The sequence below is a fragment of the Erythrolamprus reginae genome, chromosome 1 (assembly GCF_031021105.1).
Source record: "Erythrolamprus reginae isolate rEryReg1 chromosome 1, rEryReg1.hap1, whole genome shotgun sequence".
In the NCBI taxonomy this organism is placed as follows: Eukaryota; Metazoa; Chordata; class Lepidosauria; order Squamata; family Dipsadidae; genus Erythrolamprus; species Erythrolamprus reginae.
In genome coordinates, this window is record NC_091950.1 from 366,475,969 (window position 1) to 366,490,303 (window position 14,335).

Here is a 14,335-nt window from a genome sequence, read left to right on the forward strand (position 1 = left end):
TTTTCTAGTTCAATCCCCACCCAATGTAGTAATTCTCATCCCATTCCAAATGAACAGATGTGCAAGCACAGAAAACCAATGATGAAGCACTCACAACTGCAGAAGGCAGACTGTTCCACTTCTTATGAGTCAGGAAATTTCTCCTGTCGATTTGGATTCTTGTTCTATGGAAAATAAATCTACACTGCTATCAAGTCTCTGCTTAAAAGGGATATTTCTGAAATACATTGTCTATTTCTGATCTTTCCCCCCCTCAGTACATAAAACTTACCATTTTAAAAAAAATGAGGAAGGTAATCTGTTAAAAACAAGCTACCAGTGTAAGAAGTATCTTCATAAAGGGTATCATTTTACTCTTTGGGACTAGGAATCAATTTGAATATCAAGATTTGTTAGTTATACTTTAATTTATGTTATCTCCCTAGAGTCCTCTCAAAATTCAAGGTATCACCATTACCATTAATTAAAACCATGGCTGGTCTTGTTTAGTCATTCACATACTCCATCCATAAGCTTTGCTAAAAGCTTCTATTTATTTCAGTAACTCTGAAATGGTGTCTAGATGTCTAGATGTTTATGCCTGTTACAGAATGTGGGACTCAGAATTGCTTGACTGGTTATGTAGTGAACGGGAGGTTTGGGATTTTCCAGAATGGTATTTACCAATCACCTGGAAGGCCTGCAATCTCATGGCTTTGGTTGCAACCAGATGTGGTGGGATCAAGCAGCACCCATACCACATCTCAGATATCAACACCCTTGAAAATGTCCAAAGATACTTCACCAGAAGAGCCCTTCACTCCTCCACTCGAAACAGAATACCCTACGAAATCAGACTATCAATCCTAGATCTAGAAAGCTTGAACTACGTCGCCTAAAACACGATCTAAGTATTGCCCACAAGATCATATGCTGCAATGTTCTACCTGTCAATGACTATTTTAGCTTCAATCGCAACAACACAAGAGCACGCAACAGATTCAAACTTAATATTAACCGCTCCAAACTTGACTGTAAAAAATATGACTTCAGCAACCGAGTTGTCGAAGCGTGGAACTCATTACCTGACTCAGTAGTGTCAACCCCTAACCCCAAACATTTTTCCCTTAGACTATCCACGATTGACCTCTCTAGGTTCCTTAGAGGTCAGTAAGGGGCGTGCATAAGTGCACCAGTGTGCCTTCCATCCCCTGTCCAATTGTCTCTCTTTATCTCATTTATCTTTTCTTCCTTTCAAATATGTTCACCTATACTTTTATATCTTTTCTTCTATTCTTTTCTTTACTTATATTATTACATATCTTTCTCTTCAGTGTGTTGGACAAAATAAATAAATAAAATCAATAAATCAATAAAATAAATTGTGCAAGTCAACACAGAGACTGATGTAATGTAAAGAAGTCTGCAGCTCCGCCTATCATGTTTTTCTTTATAACTGGATGCAAGTAAGCCTTATGACCTGGTGTGAACTCCCACCCCTTCCAGTTATCCTGAACCAGTGTGGAGCTTTGAGTATAATGGCTGATGACTATTTCTTAGCACTTGAATACTTCTTGCCAAACGAGAAAATAAAGTGTATTGAATGGTAAAGAAGGAAGCTAAAAGAAACAGAGGCAATATCAGATCAGAGTTTGCTCACTTTGATCAGACTACAGCTGCTGTGGCTTGTTGCTCTCCATACCTTGGCCTTGGTTAGCACTGTTGTGTTGGATTTGGACTTGGTGTTGTCAGTCTACCAACCATCTGGATTTTTAACTTTGAAATTGGATGACACCAGAGTGAATGAGGAATGGTAGTTATATTTAGTGGAACTTGCTAAAAACCTCCAAGAATCAGACAGACTGCAAATCTGGGAGAATAGAGTAGAGTAGAGTAGAGTAGAGTAGAATAGAAAATTTTTATTGGCCAAGTGTGATTGGACAACAAGGAATTTGTCTTTGGTGCATGTGCTCTCCTTGTACATAAAAGAAAAGATATATTTGTCAAGAATCATGAGGTTGTTGGATGTGGCTGTGAGGGACAAGGGTGGGTGTGAGGGACAAGAAGCTAGTGCAAGTATGAATTGCATGAGTGGGGTGTATGAGTTCCTTGATTTGGAAGAGATAGCTGTGGGTACAATGCAACCATTTTAAAAAGTGAGAACAGACAGTACCATCAAAGTGATAATAGGTAGAGAAGGTATGACAGAATTTGAGGGTAAACGATAGTCAGGGATACTAGGGAAGCTGTTTGAAAATTATTCATCACCGTACTTGGTCTGGAAATACAGTGGTACCTCTACTTAAGAACTTAATTTGTTCCGTGACCAGGTTCTTAAGTAGAAAGGTTTGTAAGAAGAAGCAATTTTTCCCATAGGAATCAATGTAAAAGCAAATAATGCTTGCAATTTGGCTCAGAATTTGGGTGGGAGGAGGAAGAAGAAGAGGAGGAGGACAGTTGCTGCCCAGAGCGAAGGGAGCGTTTCTTTTCTCTGGGCACTGGCAGAGGTTTATTCCCTCTCCAAGCACCCAGAGAAAGGAAAATGCTTTGTTCACTGTGGACTGCCAAAGCCTCCTTAAGCGCCACTAAAAGGTTGCTCTGGCAGCCCAGAAAAGCCCAAGATGGCGGGGATTAAAGGGGGAATGGCAGGAAACTGGCCGGGCCTTTGTGCTGCTCTCAAGTTTCCTGGGAAATTTTTCCAGGTTCGGGTTCTTAAGTAGAAAATGGTTCTTGAGGAGAGGCAAAAAAATCTTGAACACCCGGTTCTTATCTAGAAAAGTTCTTAAGTAGAGGCGTTCTTAGGTAGAGGTACCACTGTATATGATAGTACAGTGTTCCCTCAATTTTCACGGGGGATGAGTTTCGAGACCGCCCGCGAAAGTCAAATTTCCGCAAAGTAGAGATGCGGAAATAAATACACTATTTTTGGCTATGACCAGTATCACAAGCCTTCCCTTAACACTTTAAACCACTAAATTGCAATTTCCCATTCCCTTAGCAACCATTATTACTCACCATGTTTATTTATTAAAGTTTATTAAAAAAATATTTATTAAAGGTGGATGAAAGTTTGGCGATGACATATGACGTCATCGGGCGGGAAAAACCTTGTTATAGGGGAAAAAACCGCGAAGTATTTTTTAATTAATATTTTTGAAAAACCGTGGTTTTTTGCAAAGTTCAAACCTGTGAAAATCGAGGGAACACTGTACACTCTACCTTATACTACTCATATGTTTCTCAAAATTAATTGCTGGACAGTGGGCTTTTCTTGAGCCATAGTATAAATTAAATACTCAACTAGTTTAACCTGGTACCACTGTACCTGAATATGGCTAAAATTGTAAACAAATAAAACATGGCTGCCGAGTTCATTCAGTAAAGATTTGTGAAATTAGATTAGATGAATGTACTTCTCAGCTAGACTGGTCTTAAGTGCATCAGGTAATCACGCTTAGGCACACACACACACACATCTGAATCTTTTCATCCTAGGGGACCAGGTGTTCAAAAGCTCCTTTTCACGCTGCCTCACCCACAGTCCATTATATGCCAAATGTTTGAGGAGTCGGAGGGGTTAGAGGCAATGCATTAGTGCATTTAAAGTGAAAGGTATAAATAATGCATGCCGTGTAGCTATTTCTAACCACATAATAGCTTCAGACTTTGCTACAATGTGATGCTTGTGCCAAGTGAAAGTGTCAGAGAGTAGCTGCCAAATAAATGATATCCCCCTGAGGAGGTGGGGGGAGGTAGAGTGGGGGGATGGCTACAACTGAACTTACAAATCTTCATATTTTTCTGCTCAACACATTTTAATTTTGAGATTTTAAAGCACGCCACCGATTCAGTCTGGAATCTGCCGTTTAAAACAGCTGTAATGCAGACAATAATCTACAGCATAAATGATTTAATGATATTTCACCATTGAATTTAATGATATTTCACCATTGAATTTCCGTGCATATATACTTTTGAGGTTGCATGAGCACGCAAAACAATTTTAATGAATGCTACATATCACGATAAATGTGGCCATTATAAGACCTTGGTCTCTGGGTTCTGGACTTGGAAACCCTCTATAAATCTAAAAGCTGTCAGGCTGGGCTCTGAAAATTATATAAGGCCGTTGTTAACAAGCTCGGCTCCCAGGCGTGATATTAATCACTAGAGCTTCTATAGAACAGGGGTCTCCAACCGCCGGTCCGCGGACCGGGACCGGGCCGTTGGGGGTTTTCAGCCGGTCCGCGGCGCCAGGGCCCCCTCGGCATTTCCGCGCTGCCCACCGCCCGCCCGATTTGCCCCCTCTGCTCCTCTGCCACCTCCTGCCTTTCACCGCAGCTCCTCCCGCACCCGGAACGCACGCCCTGCCCGCCTCACATTTGCCGAGAGGACTTTCGCCCCGGGCTCTCAGCAAGGGGGCTGCATGAGAGGCGGGGCCGGCGGAAGGTGATATTCAATGTCGGGGGCCCACGGGCGGTTTTGCGCGCGCTCCCTATCTCCCTGCTAGCCCACTCGGAATACTGTATTCAAAATAAGAAAAGCCTTCGCCGGCAAAGGCTTTTCTTATTTTGAATACTAATTCCGAGTGGGCTAGCAGGGAGATAGGGAGCGCGCGCAAAACCGCCCGTGCGCCCCCGACATTGAATATCACCTTCTGCCGGCCCCGCCTCTCATGCAAACCCCCTTGCTGAGAGCCCGGGGCGAAAGTCCTCTCGGCAAATGTGAGGCGGGCAGGGCATGCGCGCGTCACCGCTGAGAAGAACGGAGAGAGAACGAGAGTGAGTGAAAGCAACAGACAGCAAGATAGAGAGAAAGTGAGAAAGAGAGAGTGAGAGAAAGGGGGGGAGAGAAAGAGATAGCAAGAGAGAGAGAACAAGAGAGAGAAAGAGCGTGAGAAACAAAACAAGAGAGAAAGAGTGAGAGAGAGAGAGAAAGCAAAAGAGACAGAAAGAAAACAAGAGAGAGAAAGTGAGAAGAAGAGAGAGAAAGAGGGGGAGAGAGAGAGAAAGAGAGAGGGGGGAGAGAGAGAAAGAGAGGGAGAAAGAGAGGGAAAGGGGGGAGAGATAGCAAGAGAGGGAGAGAGAAAGAGAGAGGGAAAGGGGGAGAGAGGGGGGAGAGAAAGAGGAGATAAAGGAAGAGGAGAGAGAGAAAGGAAGAGAAAGAAAGAAAGAGGGATAGAAAGAGAGAGAGAGTGAGAGATGCTCAGTGAGCCTTTCTTTGAAGTTGCCTTTCTTTCTTTCTTTCTTTCTTTCTTTCTTTCTCTTTCTTTCTTTCTTTCTTTCTTGCTCTTTTTCTTTCTCTCTTTTACCTTTCCTTCCTCTATTTCTTTTCTTTCTCCTTCCTACCTTCTTCCCTCCCTCCCTCCAGTCCTTCCTCTCTTACTCTCCCCTTTCATAAGTTTCCTTGCTTCCTTCCTCTGTTCCTGTCCCTTCCCTCTTTCCTTCTTCCTTCCTTCCTTCCTTCCTTTCCTCCCTTCCTTTCCTCCCTCCATTTCTTGCTTTCCTTTTCCTTCCTCCCTTCTTTCCTCCCTCATTCCCTTCTTTCACTCCTTCCTCTCTTACTCTCCCCTTTCACACCTTTCTTTGCTTCTTTGCACCCTTCTTCTGTTCCTGTACCTTCCCTCTTTCCTTCCTTCCTTCCCACCCTCCGTCCATTCATTCACCCATTCCTCTCTTGATCGCCCCTTTTACGGCGCCGCTGACAGCTAGCTCCCCCCCCCCCACCGGGCCATGGAAAACTGGTCTAGCTGAAAGCCGGTCCCTGGTGCAAAAAAGGTTGGGGACCTCTGCTATAGAAAATAAGAGAGCTGCATTTGTTCATTCACCCCCAGGAGTTCTAGAATTCAGTGTATGTAGGAGAAATAACAGTCCCTGTTCATATGATTATACCTAGGGGGTATACCACAAACCCCTGGAAATCAGTTATTATTTGTTCCAAATGTTTGGGGATTTTTTTTTTGCAACCCACTCCTGCCTTTATTTCTATATACCATTTTATCTAATTGGTCCACTAGGATCTAAATATATCTTATATCAGGGGTCTCCAACCTTGGCAACTAATACTTGTGGACTTCAACTCCCAAAATTCCTCAGCCAGGAATCTTAAAGTTGCCTAGGTTGCAGACCCCTGTCTTATATGACCAGTTTCCCCTTTCCCCACATTTTTTGTTATATGCCTTTGATGACAATTTAAGCCCTTTTACTTCCAGCTATTTTTTTCTACTCAAGAACTTCATCATCAGATCTTTTTGAGGGTGGTGGTGGTGGTTGTTCTTTTGTTTTTGTTTAGTCTGATGTCATGTGGCATTTTAGCAATTCTCAGTATAAGAAAGTTATAAGCCCACATTACTCCAACACTGTGTTGGTTATCACCTATAAAGCCCTACATGGCATAGGGACTACATTTATGGGACTCTCTTCTGCTGCATACCACCTAGTGACCAATTAGAGCCCACCGGGTTGGCCTTCTCCAGGTCCCATCAGTCAAACAATGCTGATTGGCGGGACCACTTGGGAGGGCCTTCGATGTGGCGGCACTGGCTCTCTGGAACCAACTACCCCTGGAGATCTGTACTACCCCCACCATCCTAGCCTTCCAGAAAGCCATGAAAACATGACTCTGCCAGCAGGCCTGGGGCCGTTGAACAAGACCATCTAATTCTGGCCAAGAAGAAATGAATGTTTTGTTGAATTATTGTTTTATTCTTGGGCTTTTAACTGTTCTTACATTGTTTTCATTTGCTGTATGCCAGCCAGAGTCCAATTGAGTGGGCGGCTTATTAATTAAATTAAATTAAATTAATTAAATAAAATAAACCAAGTGTCATATGATATTAAATTCCATTAAAGCATTTCCATAGGAAAAAAGTTTCATTTCAGCATTCTTGTCCTCTTCTTTCCCTTTCAATTTTCTTCTCCATTTCAGGGAACTTCAGAGTGTCCAGGAAGATACTCAGTATCTGATGGATGACTAATGATTTGGACCTAAAAGTTAACAATTCCATCACATAGGTTCTACTTTTTAAAAAATTGCTCCATTATCCTCACACCTGAATTTGAAGAAAGGGAGGCAGACCAATTTCTGAAGAAGTTTGATTCTAACAATTTGGAATCAAGAGGAAAGTTTCATATCCCACAAGCATTGAATGAATAAAGGCATTTCACTCAACAATGCTCAGACAACCAGTTGTTATTGAAGCATATATTTGCTTGATTTATTTTAAACTTGCTTACTTTAAACTTCTTGCAGAGGAATTTTTTAAAATTCCATCATCCTATGATTACCAAGCTATCTATATGCATGTGCACACAAACAAGTTAGCCAACTGAGGATTTCATATTCCATGAAAATTGTCCTTTAATAAAATTGTCTGTTGGTTGCTAAGCCAATTTCTTTTGAAGATTTACCTTTTTAAAAATCTAAATTACTTATCTCTTTTTCTTTAAGTCACTTCCATTATGTATACTTTCTGATTAAAAAGTTCCAGGATTAATTCATTACTTGTGAAACAGAAAGATATTTTCCTTTGAGTATGTGATTTGGATGAAGTGATGACACAATAGCAGTTTTAGTAGGTAATGTTTTAATTAATGAAGGCTCTATGCTAAAAATATTTTGTCTCATCCTCTCAGAAGTACCAATTAGCTTCTCATTGCAAAAGCAAAGAATTTTCTGTCAAAATATTACTTAGTAACAACTAGTCAAGCACCCACATTTATCACTGGAATAGTACTGCCCTGGGCAAATAATATTTTTAAAGCCACAGAACTAGGTCCACATGATGAAAATATGAATTTTGTCATGCATTTTGATATGGGTAAAAACAAAATGAGTAATTGCAATATATTATCAAAGCCCTGGATAGGAGACTAAGAAGTGAATATGAATTTGTTTTTTGTTTTGTTTTTTAACTTAAAGACCACTGGTTGTTTCAACTCTATGACATTCTGTCCAGAAGGAATATCTTACATAATAAACATAGCAGTGTTCTAGGGCTTTTCAATTTTTTACAAATTTATGATACTATAAGATCTCGTGGATCATCAAATATACGAGCAATAAAGATTAACACTAAATGATTGTCTATAGTAGTAAACTTTTGTGTTCAGTTATTTTCTGAGGCAAACTAAGACCCTCATAATCTTGGCAATCTGATGATAAATATATTTTCCATAACTATTTGAGCTATGGATTTTCATTTGTTTATCTACTGCTAGCATTGATGTAAATTCATGTACTCCAATGGCCACAGCAAGCAATGTGTGTGTGTGTGTGTGTGTGTGTGTAGATTGTTGTGAGTTCAGGTTTTTCCCTGTATAATATTTTGAGTGTCTTTGCAACATTTCGGTGAAATTACATTCGGCATCATCAGGCTGAAGTTATTGGCTTCATGCTGCTTTGAGTATGATAGCGAATGTGATTTCGCTGAAAAATTGCAAAGACACTCAAAATATTATATGGGGGAAAACCCAAACTCACAACAATATACATGCATATATCTGTGAAAATCTACAAATACACACACACACACACACACACTGATGTAATCCACATGTGGAAACCAGTGTATTTTTAAATAATAGGAAAACATGTTTTGAACTCAATATAAATAATCTGTGATACAGCAGTCACAGGTATCAGTTCAAAATGCAGGAATGGATACCCTATTTTATCATGTTTTTCCCCCCTTTACAGATTGTATTCCGGAAGATCAGTGATGTAAAACGAGAAGAAGAAGAGAGAATGAAAAGGAAGAATGAAGCCCCTTTGGTCTTGCCACCTGATCATCCAGTCCGTCGACTTTTCCAAAGATTTCGGCAGCAGAAAGAAGCCCGGCTAGCTGCAGAAAGAGGAGGCCGAGAAGATGTTGATGTTGAAAGGGGCAACATTTTAGGAGACCACTCTTCGCACACAGTTGTCAAAGCCAGCATTGTGACTGTGAGGGAAAGCCCTGCAACTCCAGTTGCCTATCAGTCTGCTTCAACATCAGGTACCGATATATCTGATCAGGCCAAACTACAAGCTCCAGTTTCAGACTATATTGGTGGGAAAACAGCAGGAGATTATCCAAAGCGTAAAGGCTGGGCAAAATTCAAAGACGCTTGTGCCAAGGGAGAGGACTGGAACAAAGTTTCCAAAGCTGAATCCATGGAAACATTGCCAGAAAGAACAAAAGCAACAGGGGAAGCTACTTTGAAAAAGACAGACTCTTGTGACAGCGGCATCACAAAAAGCGACCTGCGCTTGGACAATGTGGGGGAAACACGAAGCCCTCAGGATCGAAGTCCCATCCTTGCAGAAGTCAAACACTCTTTCTACCCTATCCCTGAACAGACTCTCCAGGCAACTATGCTGGAAGTGAAACATGAATTGAAGGAGGACATCAAAGCTTTAAATACAAAAATGACCAATATAGAAAAACAGCTTGCTGAGATACTAAGGATATTAGCCTCTCGAAGAAGCTGTCAGACACCACAGGAGCTGTATGAAATATCAAGCCCCCAATCTCCAGAATCAGAAAAAGATATGTTTGGAGCAAGCTGAGTGGTTCTTTAAACAGGAGTGATTTGAATATCCCTAAAAACACTATCCAACACTCACTTAATGTGTTTAAGGAAACAAACATTTAATTTCTTTTTGATGATCATGATTTGAGGGGCCAGCTTTTTAACCATGACCCCAGTCTCTTAATGGTACAGTGACAAGAATTGCAACCTCATGTCAAGATGGCAGCTGACTCTGAAGTCTTTTTTGACAGCAAGGGTATTATAATAATAATAATACTAATAATAACGGAGTTGGAAGGGACCTTGGAGGTCTTCTGCTTGGGCAGGAGATCCTGCACTACTTCAGACAAATGGTTATCCAACATCTTCTTAAAAACTTCCAGTGTTGGAGCACTCACAACTTCTGGAGGCAAGCCATTCCACTGATCAATTGTTCTGTCAGGAATTTTCTGCTTAGTTCTAAATTGATTCTCTCCTTGATTAGTTTCCACCCATTGCTTCTTGTCCTACCCTCGGGTGCTTTGGAGAACAGCCTGACTTCCTCTTCTTTGTGGTAATCCCTGATATATTGGAACACTAGTACCATGTCTCCCATAGTCCTTCTTTTCATTAAACTAGACATACCCAGTTCCTGTAACCATTCTTCATATGTTTTAGCCTCCAGTCCCCTAATCATCTTTGCTGCTCTTCTCTACACTCTTTCTAGAGTGTCAACATCCTTTTTACATCATGGTGACCAAAACTGAATGCAGTATTCCAAGTGTGGTCTTATCAAGGCAGTATATAGTGGTATTAACACTTCACGTGATTTTGATTCTATCCCTCTGTTAATGCAGCTTAGAACTATGTTGGCTTTTTTGGCAGCTGCTGCACACTGCTGGCTCATATTTAAATGGTTGTCCACTAGGACTCCAAGATCCCTCTCATAGTTACTATTGTTGAGCAAGATACCACATATACTGTACCTGTGCATTTTGTTTTTGTTACCTAAATGTAGAACGTTATTTTTTTCACCATTGAATTTCATTTTGTTTGATAGTGCTCAATGTTCAAGTCTGTCAAGATCCTTCTGTATCTTGAGTCTATCTTCTGAAGAGTTGACTATTCCTGCCAGTTTGGTGTCATCTACAAATTTGATGAGGTACAGTTTATAATGTTTTTCCTACTTCATTCATGCATCCTTTTCCACTCAAACTTCAAGCATTAGCTTCATAGACAATATTTACCAAGTTTGTAGAATCTCTTCAAATGGAATGTGTAAGACCCAATTCTCCCTGATCATAAGATAATCTCTATAGAAAAAGGGCTCTACAGAAAAAACAAAAACCAAAGACTCAGTTTGTGAAAATTTTGATCCTTATTGAGTGGGAAGATTCATGTGGCTCTCTCATGTGAGATGTTATCGTGTATGTGTGGTGGAAGAGATCTGCACTGCTCTTTAAAAATACTTAAGTTGTAGGCAATTGGATAAGGGAGGTTCAACTGTGTCCTTTCCAAGCTTCAGGCTGCAAAAACGTCTTTACATTTTTTTAAAAAATTGTTGGTAGGTAGCTGAATAAATTCTTGTCTGATGAAATGAACTTATTTTGCCTCTCCTCCACTTCATAATTTTTAGGAATTCCTGTTGTACTAACCAAGAAAAGACCCAGAAATGAGATGATATTTATGGAATTTGTTATCAAGAAGTATAGTTTTTAATTTCAGCTGTGATTCATAGCAGGAATTATAACTTACCACATAGCTGGTAATATCTCTTTATAAAAATAGAATACTAATTGGCCAAGGAACTCAGCTGTCCGAAGTATTCAGGTTTTTTCAAGCAAAAGCTTCTACTTAGAGTGGTATTAACGACGACAAAAATGGTCTTCTTGCCCACACTATATATTTATCACATTTTCTACTTACTACATTTTTTTTAAAAAATCCTTACTCATTTTATCATTGCATTTCTTTTCAGCACTGTAAACACCAAAGGATGTTGAAATATTTATACATTAGAAGCAATGATGCATTAATAACAAACCATTTCAATGTATTTGTTCGCTGTAATGGTCTCTAGTACCTAATGAAGAAGTGTTGTAGTATTTACTCTTGTTCTAAAAGCTCTGATTATTCTCTGATCTTTTCTTAAGATAACCTGATTAGGTTATGAATGAAACATAATAGGGAAGGTATGCAAGGGTTCTAATAAGGTTGCATCAAGGAGAAATATAATCTGCTTGACAAAGGAAGTATGGTCTATCATTCAGCAAGATTTATCTTAGATTCCACTATTAGTTTTACAATCAGAATGTGATTATAATAAACCACAATGTGCTTTCTTTGTTTTACATACACCCCATTATGATTTAGTGTTATGGGGAAAAAAATCACAATTAAATTATCGTTTAAAATTCCTAGTATAGCTTTGGCTGTGAGGAATAATCATGGATTGGTGGTTATTGGCGTGACTAACTGACCTATCATCTGTAGAACTTCATAAGCTAATTTCAAAGCATATAAAGAAGCCAACTGATGCAACTTTTAGTATTGGTTTTTAAGAGCAGGGCTAGCATATAATTGGAGTAACCATGGTACTAAAATAGTGTGTCTTGAAGGACAGTGGTACCTCATCTTACGAATGCCTCTTCTAATGAACTTTTCAAGATACGAACCCGGTGTTTAAGATTTTTTTGCCTCTTCCGAACTATTTTCACCTTACGAACCCAAGCAGCTGCTGCTGGGATGAAGGGGTTTCTTTCCCCCCCTTTTTTTAAGAAAGAAAAGGGAGGGGCAGCTTGGAGGAGTAAAGATTTTGCATGCTTGCAAAGGCACTGAAACGGTGTCTTTTGAAAAAAGAAAAGGGAGGGGCGCCCCCCTTGCCTTTCTTCCTTCCCACTCACCCTTTAGCCTAGCCTTGCTTCTTCCACCCGCTCCCTTTAGCTGCTCCTCCCTGCCCTCTGTTCGCCTCCCTTCTAAAGTTTGGGATTTTCCTGAAGGATTTGCATGCATTATTGCTTTTACATTGATTCCTATGGGAAACATTGTTTCATCTTACGAACTTTTCACCTTACGAACCTCCTCCTGGAACCAATTAAGTTCATATGATGAGGTACCACTGTATTTCATCCTACAGCAATTGCAGGAAGAAAGATAACATAGCTTTAGCCAATTAAGACCCATAGCTTTCAGTGCCACCTGGGTCTAATTACCTTTATTTACCTCTCTTTCTTTTCTTTTTATATACTTCTTTTGGAAGGTTCTATGGGCTGTTGGACACAACTTCCTTAGTTTCCTGGCGCTTTTGTTCTAATTTTATGTGCTTGTTTATGAGGTCAGGAGTTTCAGTCAAATAAATTCAGTTTCTAAATTAAATGGGGAATTTGTACCTAAACATCCAGCATAGTAATTCTTTTAATGAAAAGAAGGACTAGGGGAGACATGATAGTTCCAATACCTCAGGGGCTGCCCCAAAGAAGAGGAACAGCTTGCCTCCAGAATGCTCCAACACAGGAAGTTTTAAAGAAGATATTGGATAACCATTTGTCTGAAGTGGTGTAGGGTTTGCTGCCTAAGCAGAGGATTGGACTAAAAGACCTCTAAGATCCCTTCCTCTCTTCTCTTCTCTTCTCTTCTCTATAATTATATTAGAAAAATTAATTTAGTGACACCATTGTATCAGTAGACAAGAACAGGGTTTCCATTAAAGCAACTTTATTGAATACAGATATAGCGATGCCTCCTGCTTATCATGGTTTGGAAACTAGGATCCATGTTTAAAATTTGACTCCTCCCTTCTCTCCTTCTACAATGCAACAACCCTCTTTCTTTCTCTGTCTTCCTAAATCAGAGTTTAGCAGCTCTCTGGCAGTAATCATAAGTTAGAATAATTAGTCAGTATAGCCTAATTAACCTCAATGCATTTGTAATCTTAAACCATTATCAAAACAAAAATGGGAGGAAGATTGAGGAGCCAAGAGCTTGATTGCTCAAGAGCTTGATTGCTCTAGAAAACAGCATGTTTTCTAGAAAAAGAATACCCCCCCACTGATTTACAGGTAGTCCTTGATTTACAACCATTCAATTAGCAACTGTTCAAAGTTACAACAGCGCTAAAAGAAGTGACTTAGGACCGATCCATTGAGGACCATTGCGGCATCTCCATGGTTGCATGATCATGATTCAGGTGTGATCATGATTTGCAACTTTCCTAACTTCTGATGAGCAAAATCAATGGGAAAGTAAAGTAGGAAAGGTCACAAGTTACAGTCACGTAATGGTCACCAAGAGCCGGGATGGCATAGTGGCTAGAATGCAATATTGCAGGTTTCATCTGCTAACAACCAACTGCCAGCTGTTCGACAGTTCAATTCTCATTGGCTCAAAGTTGACTCAGACTTCCATCTTTCCAAGATCAGTAAAGCGAGGACCCAGATTGTTGGAGGCAATATGCTGACTCTGTAAACCACTTACAGAGGGCTGTAAAGCACTATGAAGCAATATATATCTAAGTGCTATTGTTATCCACAGCAACAAAAAAAAAGTTATAAAATTGGAGACAGTCACATGATGTCTCACTTAATGCTTACACCACTTAATGAATTTTCCAGTCCCCATTGTGGTTGTAAGTGTAGAACTACCTTTATTCTATATTTAGATTTCATCAACCTGAAAAGCAGAACCATATTGCTACTTTTGGAAGTCCCTTTAAAGCTATGCTCAAGATTTTCAGAGTTTTCATCTTGTCACAACATTCATCCCTGTTGTGGAAAGCAGTCCGTGAAGGCATATGAAGTTGATAATGATGGGGATCCCAATTGACCTGTGGCGCAATGCCTTTCTCATATGAGTAGCTGTTTATTGCCATT

At 40.1% G+C, this 14,335-nt stretch overlaps 1 protein-coding gene across 1 annotated transcript in view; it reads left to right on the forward strand.

The window, feature by feature from the left end:
• The window catches only part of KCNH1 (potassium voltage-gated channel subfamily H member 1), a 257,125-nt gene extending 247,600 nt beyond the window's left edge, over window positions 1–9,525 (forward strand). The window contains exon 11 of the mRNA XM_070734479.1: window positions 8,677–9,525. Coding sequence (XP_070590580.1) covers window positions 8,677–9,525 — 849 coding nt within the window. The remainder of the gene's footprint in view (window positions 1–8,676) is intronic.
• The last annotated feature ends 4,810 nt before the right edge of the window (window positions 9,526–14,335 follow it).